The sequence below is a fragment of the Tachysurus vachellii genome, chromosome 8 (genome assembly GCF_030014155.1).
Source record: "Tachysurus vachellii isolate PV-2020 chromosome 8, HZAU_Pvac_v1, whole genome shotgun sequence".
In the NCBI taxonomy this organism is placed as follows: domain Eukaryota; kingdom Metazoa; phylum Chordata; class Actinopteri; order Siluriformes; family Bagridae; genus Tachysurus; species Tachysurus vachellii.
The window spans coordinates 13,831,799-13,843,569 of record NC_083467.1 but is presented as its reverse complement, the minus strand read 5'-3'; the positions used below and the strand labels follow the sequence as shown (position 1 = coordinate 13,843,569).

The window sequence follows — 11,771 nt, the reverse complement described above, 5'->3', positions numbered from 1 at the left end:
CCTACGTGTCTACATGCAACTCACAACCTTTTGAGTAGGTCAACACCTTAACCACTTCAAACTTCCCCCTGGCCCACTGGCTAGACAGGGACATTGGTTTCAGTCTGGTCCTTAACAGCACTGGTACAAGTACAGCACTAGTAGAAGTAAACAAAGTAGAAATGTATTATATTTAGCTGTTAAATCTATAACTTTGACCCTACAAAATGCTGTTTGAAAAGGAAAATATACACCACACATCACAAGTAACTGACTATAAACAATTTGCTGGCTGATTTGTTGCTAACAAAAGAGAAGCATAGATGTGTGCATGTTTTACCCCACTTTATGTCAAATACAGACATTATAGCATTCCCTATTACCTCTGTAAGTTACTTCAAAGTTAGTTCTGGTCTGTGAGAGCACTAGCCACAAACTGCTGTGTAAATATATTATTTTATAACATTTTATTTTGGCAGATGCCCTTATCCGGATCAACGTACAGAAGCACTTTGAGGCCTTTATCAATGGTTCATTAAAACTGGTTCACTACTTTATAGACTTAGGATAAAATCAACTTAAAACTGTTCAGAAAGAGGTAGGTCTTCATCCTTGTTTGAAGAGCTGGTGTTCAGACATCTAGAGGAAGTTCATTCCACCACCTCGGTTCCAGAACAGAAGAGAGTCTTGAGAGAGACGGTGGGACCAGTTAAGCTAAGTGCTATTTGAAATCCGCTCATTAACATACATGTAAAGGATTATTTGGTCATGTCATGTGAGTGGTAAGATTTGTTATAATTAACAAAATTGGTGATTTTTAGTAGGCTTAAATGATGGAGGTAGTTTGCAAAATCTGCTAAAACTATAAAACAGTCCTGTTATTTTTTTCTTTGTGTATTCTGAAATCTTAATCTTAAAGAGGCCCTAAAATAAATTTATTGCCCTGATCTATAGTGTTTGACGACTGAATGGTGTTGCAATCTTTTGAAGACTAATTAGTTTAGAAAATCTACCGAACTTCCTGTTGCCGGATTATTAAACTCCACTGAGCATTAAAAATGAAGACTGATGAATGGAATCATTTTAAATCTCAAAAAAGAACCTTTTGAAGATGTAAGCATGTAAGCAGTTGAAGATGTAAGCAGTGCTATAATTGAGTAGATAAAAAAAACAGATGTAAATATATGTGGGTGTGAGAATGATATTTGCAGATCAATAGAACTTCACAATGACACTTTAAAAACACTTGCAAACAAGTTTTACATTGACACAACACAAGCAGCTGGGTTTTACTATTTTGATGAGTTTACAAAGTGAGAGTCTGGGTTGCATAATTTACAGAGGTAAAAGGGTAAAAGGGACAGCACAATATCTCAGAAAGAAATCTCTCAGAGAATCCCAGGAGTAACCCTGACATCTTGTTTCACATACTACAAATGTACAACTGAAGGAGGACAGCATCCCCTAAGGCCTTTTAATATGCTTACTACTCATACAAACAGTGCATCTCTCTCTCTCATCATGTGGCATTAATAATAAAATAAAAACATCAGCCATTCTGCTTACAATATTTAGATTCAGGCAGCAATTGGTCATCTAATTAGAATACTGTACAGAGTATTTATGACCTTTTTTGCATGGTTTAAAAGACAATTTTTGGAAAAAAAATAAAAAGCTTGTCATTCACTGCAAGAGGCATTGTTCCACTTGGCCATGCTATCTGCAGGAAAGTCCCAATGAGTTCAACTGAATTTGTCCAGATACAGTGGATATAAAAAAAATGTATACAGATAGGTAGGTAGACACTTTATTGATCCTGGTTTAAACTTAAGCACCCAGGAAACAAGATTATCACCCAGCATCACCCAAACTAATTCTCAGCAATTAAACATTAAGCAACAGACATTGTACTGGAGACTGTACAGATTGTAATATCAACCCATGCAAGTTTTTAAATACAAAAAATGTTTTTTTTCAGGTTTTGACTTATTACATCTTTAATGCATTAAGTCTGAACACCCATCCCAACTAATACTTTGTGGAAGCACCTTCTGCCTTTTTTACAGCGTCAAGTTTCATGCACAAGTCTCTATTAATCTCACACATCTAGACTTTGGAATTTTATATAACTTTTCCTTGCAAAACAGTATTTGCAGAGTAACTAAATGAATCTCTTGGCATAATTCAGATAGGCTTGCATATTCCCTTTAGTAAGAAAAAGCCTCCATCTTGCCCCCCTACCCCACAGCCCCGACTTGTGCAGAACACAGGAGATGGTAGTCACATGAGTGACCAGCACCTACCAGCACTTCCTGTAGTTCTTTCAATGTTGATGTTAGCCTCTTGGTAAGATTTCTCCTTGTCATGTCAAATTGGGAGAGTTGTCATTATCTGTGCAATGTCTATGTGATGCCACATTTTCTCCATTTAGTGCATTTTTTCTGTTATATCCCTCTCTTGATTGGTGACTTTCAAAAATTAAGTAAATTAAGATTTTAAAAGTGACTGGTGAACTCTGAGGACAGGTAGAGACCCCATTATGATAGGGTTTGCAGACTTATGCAGGATGTTGTAGGTTTTTTAATTAAAATGTTCCAAAATATTAAAATGTTACTTTTTTCCTCTGGCTTTTTTTTTGGAAGATCACATTTAAAGTAAAAAGATAAAAGATAACATGATTTTATATTTTAAAAACTTGCAATATCACAAGGGTGTGTAGATATTTTATCTGCACTGTAGGTGTGTTAACCAAAAAACATACATACGTAGTTAGAATGCCAGCCCTAATAATATCAATTGACAGCAGAAAGCCTGGTGATTTCCCCAAATACTATTCTTTGAAATCATCCCAGACACTCTGGAGGATTTTATGCACTGAACGTTCACATTCTGTGAACAGCCAATGATCATGATCCAGTGATTGTTCTCCTCCGAAGAGAACAATCACTGGATCATGATCATTGGCTGTTCACATTCTGTGAACAGCCAATGATCATGATCCAGTGATTGTTCTCCTCCGAAGAGCTCTTTGGATATAGTCCCATCTCCCCGTTTCTTAACAAGAGCTGCCTAATATTCCAAACTGTAGTCACTTCTATTATGTAAATAAAGCAAACATTTGTTATATGGGGGTGTAGGGGAATAAATAGTAGATAAAACATTTTTTTGGAGGTTTCATGGTAAGAGAACCTACTATTAGAGCCTAGTATGTTTTCTACACTATCAGCATCACTCACTGCTTCCTCCATCTATAACAGTATTTGGACCCAAACAAAAAAACCAAAGGAAGGAGCAATAAAATACAAAGAACAAAGTCTAAAAAAACAAACAGAGAATTTAAAACATTTAAAAGTGTCATGTCTGCATTATAAAACCTAGGATTTTCTCTTGTATGTCCTTCAGCCTTGAAAAGCACATTTCCATAGTTTTCACTGTAACATTCTTTTTGATGATTTGCTTTTTTTGCAGGGGTTAAATGTGCACCATATTCATCTCAGTTGGGTTCGATCTTCACTGTAGCTCATCCTTTGACTGCACACGTTTTGTTTTCTGATTAAACAATCTGATTTGGGGCGTCTTGTGACAGAGGAACATTAACTCCATCATCTGGACTGTTGGTGTTTGACTGTGGTTGTTTGCCTCCTGGTTTATTAAACATGCAAGTCAGTCAGTAAGTCAGTAACATAATGCAAGCTACTCATCAAAATATAAATGACTTATTAGGCCATACATTTTTCTGTAGTAATTTAAAGCGTCAATTATTTAAGCATGCATACAACTTTTATCAGATGCATATTGCATTGCCGAATGAAAGATAAAAATAAAATGGGAATGTTACCTGTTGGCGTGCTCTCTTTGCCTAAACAATGTAAAGAAATTAGTTATATGTTAGTGTCATAAGTCATCATTAATAAGTGCAGAGTTTAAAAAAAATGTTATCTCATTACAAATAATGGCTTGAAAAACAGCTGATTTATTTCAGTGTAGCTGTACGTGTTAATGAGTTACAAAGCAACAAACGGAATGCTGAGTAAGCACAGGGCACAGCACAGAATTAGAAAACATGCACACCACCAAGATCACAATGTGTTGTGAGACTCTGTGGTATGCTGCAGCAGGCAAATGGCAAGTTGTTAAACAGGAAGTTTATCCAATACTATAATAATAATAACATTGCTGTACCTTTTTATCAGCCCAGGTGCACTTGACTATATGCCTGCAATATGATTGTAATTAACTCATTTGGGTAAATTCTATCAGATCTAAACGGATATTGGTAGTGTCATTTAAACAGATGAGAGTTTCTTTTGAGCAGACTGATTGCAACAGCCTATTTAAAGTCAAGCTCTTTAAAAACAAATTATTTTAAATTTCTGGTTTGAAAGAGGAAGGACAAATTCCTGAGCTTCAAAAACATGAACTGACAAAATATGACAATCTACGTGTTGTAGTTTTTAAAAAAAATAAAAAAAAAAATATATATATATATATACTAAAATGCAGGAATTCTAACCTTAAAAAGGGTTAGGGTTGCTTCCTCTTTCAGTTTTGTGATCATTTTACCATCTTGCTCAAGCCCTCAAGTCAAAAACTGAGCAGCTTTTGTGTTAGTGAAATAAGGAAAGTACCACATCTTGGTACAAATGAAGTGTTGTCTTGTTTGTTTTGTCACTAGTTACTTCTCCCAAAAACACAGCAGCCAACAACCCAGGACAGTAAGACACATGAAAACAGTAATAAAATCTGTACTGCTTATTATGTTACATAATAACTGTGCCACTAAACACACTGAGAAAAGCAGTTTTTTTTTGTTACCACTCTTTTCTGCATACATGAGCTCAGACAATATTTACTAGTGCTGCTCTGATTAGAATCTGGCACTATCCTTCCCAGTCAGACTCCTGCTCACTGATGGCTGACTCATCATCAGGATGCGCTACCGATGATGGAACACATGCTTTTTTTGTTGCTTTACACAGCAACTCAGCATGCAAACAATATTCTTTTTCTCTTCTGCTTTATTACTCAAGAACAAAAATTACAAGTATGATGGTAGACACCTACAGCCGCACATGCTCACACAAGAAAACTTAATCATAAATCTGACAAAAAATATGCTATAAAGACTCACTCACCACGTGCACCACCACTATAACCTGCAGACATACAAAATAAAGAGGCATAAAGATTGTGCAGTGCTACAACATTGTCACTTACATACAGACAAATGTAGATTTTTTCCAAAGTCATAAACTGAAAAAGTCAAAAAAGTATTTAAGAAAGTTGTTAAAAGTACAGGCTAAAATAATGAACATTTTTCAAATGACTTCTGTTCTTTAATATCTTAAAATGTTTTTTATTTTTTCCAGAAGTGCATCTCAATTAGTTGTTTTAAGACACTAAGTTTAAGAAAAATATGCACATGAAACAACACACACATTTGGTTACAATATATAGAACTGTTTATAATCAATCATACCTTTCTTTTTATGAATAAATACAGATGTGACTACAAGGCCTATGAATCCAAGTGTTGCAATAATTCCTCCCACAACAGCACCAATATTAATCTCATTTGGACCTGCATAAAATAACAATGGTAATAAAATTAAATCTGTTTCACTAAAACTTACAATACACATTATATAAAGTATCTAACTATTATTGTATAGAAGTCCAACAATACTATAAAGCATTACATTTAGCCAAAAACAAACAAATATATTACCTTTACCGAAACAATCTTTAGGGTTGAGCTCTGCTGACTCTTCGCTCACTTCATTTTTTACAGAGCAGTAATAGACTGAGTCATCATTTTGATTTCTGTCAATTTGAGTACTATTCCCAACATCAGAAAACCCATTTGGTCCGGTCCATTTAAACTCTGCCTCCACTGGAGGAACCAGTGAACAAATAAGTTTTATACCTTGGTCATTCTCCTCACAAGTCACTTTTGGCTTAGTCACTGGATCTGAAATTAATATGAGTAAAATCTGGTCACTAAAACAAGCTATATTGTAATGCATATACAGATACATAGCAAAATACAGCCTGATTGAATGTTGTAGAGAAAAATATACAAATGTGATGTGTAAAAATTAAATATGATGGCCCGGTTCTGTTATAGGAAAACAATTCACAATAGTTGGTGTCACACGTAGAATGATACACCTCAAGGGTTCTTTTCCCGCTTACACCTTGAAAAGTTTTATTTCTCTTATACCACAACGGTTTGCAAACTACTTTTTTTATTTGCTACTACTACTAAAAAACTACTACTACTGCTACTGAAAAACACTTGGTGATTTTAATATTTATAGTATATTTAATAACTATAGAACATCTGCAAGATAAGTTAGTTCCTGTTTTCAATTACACTATAGCAGCTATAAACACTTATTTCCTTACAGACTCTTCATAACTGACTTTTTTTTACTGATTAAACCCAATGTCTTCAGAAGCCATTATTTGTCACAATATAGCACAATGAAACCTTTTTCTTTTTGCATATCCCAGAAAGTTGTTGTCAGAGCACAGGGTCAGCCTTGTTACAGCATCACCAGAGAACAGAGGGTTAAGGGCCTTACTCAAGGGGCCAAAAGTGTCAGCTTGACAGTGCAGGGGCTTAAACACCTGATCATTAACCAAAAACCTAACCGACTGAGCCACCACTGTCTTAGTATTGACTGTCAAGTTCCTGACAACAAAGATTCCGTTTATAAATGTTAAAAAAAATAAAGTCCACGAATAGAAAATGAAAAACATCTACACGTCGTGACAGGAAAATTCAACAGCGCTGTGATATAGTTTTAAATAACTAAAACACAGACTAAGACTCACTTACCAATCACTTTAATTGTACGTTCAAAATACTGCAGAACCCGATTCACCTGGAATTGGGCCTTAAATACACCGCTGTCTTCCTTCTTCAGAACAACTGAGAGGTCTCCATTGGCAAGGTTAAGCTTTGCTCGGTCTTGGAATCGGTACCATTCAAGAAAACCAGTTTTAATGTCCCACTCAACCACCAAATTGCCATTGTATCTCCAGTCACCCAATTCAATAGGTCCTGTTATCGCTGACTTTAAAGTGCAATTTGTCCCAGTTGCCACAAATTCACAGTCTACACAACACAAAGAACACAAAGAAAATGTGCAATAGTCATAATACAATTCATATGATCAAATTAAAGAATTATATACGTCACTACATACGTATTATTAAAAAATAAGCAAAAAGTAATAATAAAACTATATTAAATGTCATGGAAGAATGGCTTTACACGAGCTAAACGGCTAACAAGCTAATCTACCGAAAGAAAACGTGATATTTACTATAAACGCTTATTTTGCTATTATATTTTACATAAAAACATATATACATAAATATATAAGTATATATAAATAAGACTTGTAATAGACATATAAGCCAGAAAATGGAGAAATAGAGGAGTTTAAAATGGCGGTTTAGGGGTTTTTTGCCTAAACCGACACACCCTGACTGTGCTAATCAGCATTAGCTTAGCCAAAGTTGCTCACTATGGCTATAAGGAGCTACATCACGTTTACAGTGAATATGTTCATATATTGCGGATGTTACTTACCAGCACACAACCCAAGTAAAAAGAATAACACGAGACAGATCTCTATCTTCGCCATTTCGATTGATTTCGTTCTGATAAACGCACACTTCCGCTTCTTAGCCCGGACACAATGACCGGCCTGTATTTTTGCCCAGTAATCACAAAATACACATCAACACAAGTCAAAGATGCTGCGAGAGAAGAAGATTTGCTATATGATCTTCTTCCTTTGTCTTGTGATCGCGAAAACCGATTTGTTGATTTGCTGCGTTTCACCGTGCTCGCCTTCACACTGCACACGACATACGGATTTCGCCCCCTAGTGACAGTCGCACGGAATGTGCAATATGATCGTGTAGACGTCAACATGGGAGCGGTCTCGGAAAACCCAATACTGTATGATACATCTCTAGAATCATGAGAGATGATAACAACAGAGATGTTAACAGAAAAAATGAAGCATGGCGAGACTTGCCGAGACTTTTTCTCCGAGTCAGGTGGTGTTTTATCCACACTGATTTGCAATGTTTTCTTTTGCGTCTCCAGTAAAGGAGAGCAAAAGCAAGAGCCTGTATTCCCCCTCCATTTATCATGGTGAATGAATTCATTAATTTATGAAGGAGTAAATACAAACAATCAATACAACAATAAATCCAGAAAGACCGCGAATATTTTTTGAGGAAACATGGACACAACATTAAAAATAATACAATATAAATCTTAATAATTTATTACTTTTTTATCAATAACAATGTATTTAAAACAAAAGATTGTTTTTGATAAAGTTTAAAAATTACTAAAGTTAAGGATTATTGAAAAGTATTATTATCACCACCTCGCGCACACGAACCTGATTGGACAACATTGGAATACATCACATCCGGTCGGCATTTCGGATGCGGTGTAGTCGCACAAGTTAAAATTTTTTAACAGATCCAACGCTCAAAACGGATCCGAAAATTACGGACCCGCAGATGGTCGGCACCGCAGCCCCTTTGCGACTCTCCATAGGAAATGAATGACTCCTGTTTATCGACCGTCGTTTGTCGTGTGCAGTGAAGGCCGCTTCAAGGCGGCTTTAATGTTTGGCCCTCTACTAGTTTGAATGGGAATAGCGTCCACAAGCATATATATATATATATATGGCCTATTGTTCTTCAATCAGACATACATACATATATACATACAGACAGACATACATACATACATACATACATACATCAGGAAGAAGTGCAAACAGGTTGTGGCCGGGGTGAGAGGGGTCTGTAATGATGTTACCTGCCTGTTTCTTCACTCTAGAGTTGAACAGAGTAGTCCTGAAGGTTGGAAAGGTGAACACCAATGATCTTTTCTGCTGTCCTTACAGTCTGTTGCAGTCTTCTTAAATCTGATTTGCTGGTCTACCCAAACCAAACAGTTATAGAAGAGCACAGAACCGACTCAATAACAGCTGAATAAAATTGTGTCATCTGTGCCTGTGGCAGGATGAACTGTCGTTGAAGGAAGTAAAACCTCTGCTGTGCATTTTTCACAATGGAGTCAATTTGAATGTCCCACTTCAGGTCCTGTGAGATGTTGGTTCCCAGAAACCTGAATGACTCCACTGAAGCCACAGTGCTGATGGTGAGTGGTGGGAGGGCAGGATAGTTTCTCCTGAAGTCTACTGTCATCTCCACAGTTTTGAACATGTTTAGCTCCAGGTTGTTGTGACTGCACCAGACAGCCAGCTGCTCAACCTCTTGACTGATGACTGTAGTGTCACTTGCAAATTTCAGGAGCTTGACAGAAGGGTGTTTAGAGGGAACACATATGTCCTCACAGAAACTGAGGTAGGCTGTCATGGTGTCAGTAAGCTCATCCAAATCAGTAGCTGCAGCTTCAAAAACACAGCAATCTGTGAGGTGGAGGCAGGCTTGTAAATCCCGCTCTGCTTTATTTGTCCATCTATTTCTTTACAGATCTCACAACAGGCCTAGCAGATTTAAGTTTCTGCTTGTAGGCTGGTAGAAGATGAACCAGACAGTGATCAGAGAGTCCAAGAGCTGCACAAGGAACAAAGTGGTATGTATTCTTCAAAACAGTGTAGCAGTGGTCTAGTATATTGTTGTCCCTTGTGGGGCATGTAATGTGCTGTCTGTATTTAGTTAGTTCGTGGTTGAGCTTATTAAAATCGCAGACAATGATAATGAAGAGTCTGCTCTGTTTGTGTGATCTGATCGGCCAACAGTTCAGTTGGGGAATGTACACGCTCACCAGAATAAACGAAGAGAACTCCTGTGGCGAGGGGGCACGGTGGCTTAGTGGTTAGCACGTTCGCCTCACACCTCCAGGGTCGGGGTTCGATTCCCGTCTCCACCTTGTGTGTGTGGAGTTTGCATGTTCTCCCCGTGCCTCGGGGGTTTCCTCCGGGTACTCCGGTTTCCTCCCCCGGTCCAAAGACATGCATGGTAGGTTGATTGGCATCTCTGGAAAATTGTCCCTAGTGTGTGATTGTGCGAGTGAATGAGAGTGTGTGTGTGTGCCCTGCGATGGGTTGGCACTCCGTCCAGGGTGTATCCTGTCTTGATGCCCGATGACGCCTGAGATAGGCACAGGCTCCCCGTGACCCGAGGTAGTTCGGATAAGCGGTAGAAGATGAATGCCCGTGGCAAATAAAACAGTTTACATTTAATAAAGAGAATAAAAACATAATCCATCTCCTCTCATTTTCCCTGACAACTAGATGATGCAAAATGTCCAGTAAAACGTTGGTTCACTTAAATGATTTTCAACTCATTTAATAACACAAATGTTCTGTTTTGTAATTTATCTACAGGCTTTTTCATGTGTTATTATGCAGCAAAATAATCTCTTTCATTGACATACAGTATATGTGAATCAAAATAACTTCCACTTCTACTTCCTCTGAGTATTTCCTTTGCTTAAGCAGTTTATTCTTACTTTACCTATGTTGGAGATTTGCGGGCATCACCTAAAATAAGCTGTGTCTTGTGTGAACTTTTCATTTTATGGGTGATAGGAATTTATAAAAAATCATGTCAATACAAAGAAAAATTACAGCTTCTAAAACCTTTGTAGATCTGGTGAAATGTGTTTAGTTTGATTTGGTTTACACACACATTTAGTGAAAGAGTGATAAATTAGGCCTATGTAATATATACCCAGCATGTGACCTTAGCTGTAGCAGACATTAGATATCAAATATTATTTGGGCCGAGATATTGGTCACACTCTGAGCACGAATGAGTCAAAGATACCCATCCTGAAAAAAGGCCTGCAGCTTCAGCCCATGCTATTGAAAATGCATACAAAGCAAAGGAGTAAATCAATTCTGACGAGGATCTGATAGTATGGATGTGACTGAATGTGAATGTGTATTGACATTCTCTTTCTCTTTCTCAAGTGGACAATATTCATCAAGACAAGATGGTTGAAATTGTTCCGTTTATTCAGAATCTAGAAACATACAGTTAATTCTGTAATTGTTATGGGTACCAGCACAGGTTGGAGTGAATCTGTTTAAACATTGTCTAAACAAGCTTTGAGACCGTTAAATATTGATATTTAGGTTCCATAAATTAAAACTGAAACATAAAAGCATATATTAAAATGAAGTGGCAAGAGAAATAGGTCAAAGAACTCAAAGAAAGGCAACTATGCAATATTCAACAGCAATCAATACAGAGAGGACAGTCTATAATAAACAAAAGGAGGATAAAATGACTAAGCATCTTACAATAGTGCAACCAGGCCTAAAACATTTCCTGTGTATAATAGGAATACATAAAAAATAACAGTACATGTATTACAACTAAACTGTTAATGGAAACCTATAAACATTACATTGCAAAATCTTATTTAAAAAATGGTCCAGGACAAGAGAAAATACATTATTAAATTAACTAAGATTAACAAGCTTATATAACCAGATTTAAGTTTAAAATTAATTTATTAATCAATTAATTTGAGGGGGGGCACGGTGGCTTAGTGGTTAGCACGTTTGCCTCACACCTCCAGGGTCGGGGTTCGATTCCCGCCTCCGCCTTGTGTGTGTGGAGTTTGCATGATCTCCCCGTGCCTCAGGGGTTTCCTCCGGGTACTCCGGTTTCCTCCCCCGGTCCAAAGACATGCATGGTAGGTTGAAAAAATTGAAAATTGTCCCTAGTGTGTGATTGCGTGAGTGAATAAGTGTATGTGTGTGTGTGTGCGC

At 37.1% G+C, this 11,771-nt stretch overlaps 1 protein-coding gene across 1 annotated transcript; it reads right to left on the bottom strand.

Moving 5' to 3' along the window:
• Nucleotides 1-1,236: 1,236 nt before the first annotated feature.
• Nucleotides 1,237-7,892, bottom strand: LOC132850168 (uncharacterized). The gene is made up of 7 exons (XM_060876386.1): nt 7,583-7,892; nt 6,824-7,102; nt 5,708-5,950; nt 5,459-5,560; nt 5,115-5,135; nt 3,818-3,838; nt 1,237-3,621 (listed from the first exon to the last, which is right to left on the bottom strand). The coding sequence occupies exons 1-7, from the start codon at nt 7,635-7,637 to the stop codon at nt 3,533-3,535; spliced, it is 810 nt and encodes a 269-aa protein (XP_060732369.1). The 5' UTR covers nt 7,638-7,892; the 3' UTR covers nt 1,237-3,532.
• Between the last annotated feature and the right edge of the window lie 3,879 nt (nt 7,893-11,771).

Excerpts from the sequence above, each read along its gene's own strand:
- LOC132850168 (XM_060876386.1), bottom strand. The coding sequence starts at position 7,637 with ATGGCGAAGATAGAGATCTGTCTCGTGTTATTCTTTTTACTTGGGTTG. Across the intron at positions 5,951-6,823 it reads ACGTACAATTAAAGTGATTG|ATCCAGTGACTAAGCCAAAA; the intron begins GTAAGTGAGTCT and ends TATTAATTTCAG. Across the intron at positions 3,839-5,114 it reads TTATAGTGGTGGTGCACGTG|GCAAAGAGAGCACGCCAACA; the intron begins GTGAGTGAGTCT and ends TACATTGTTTAG.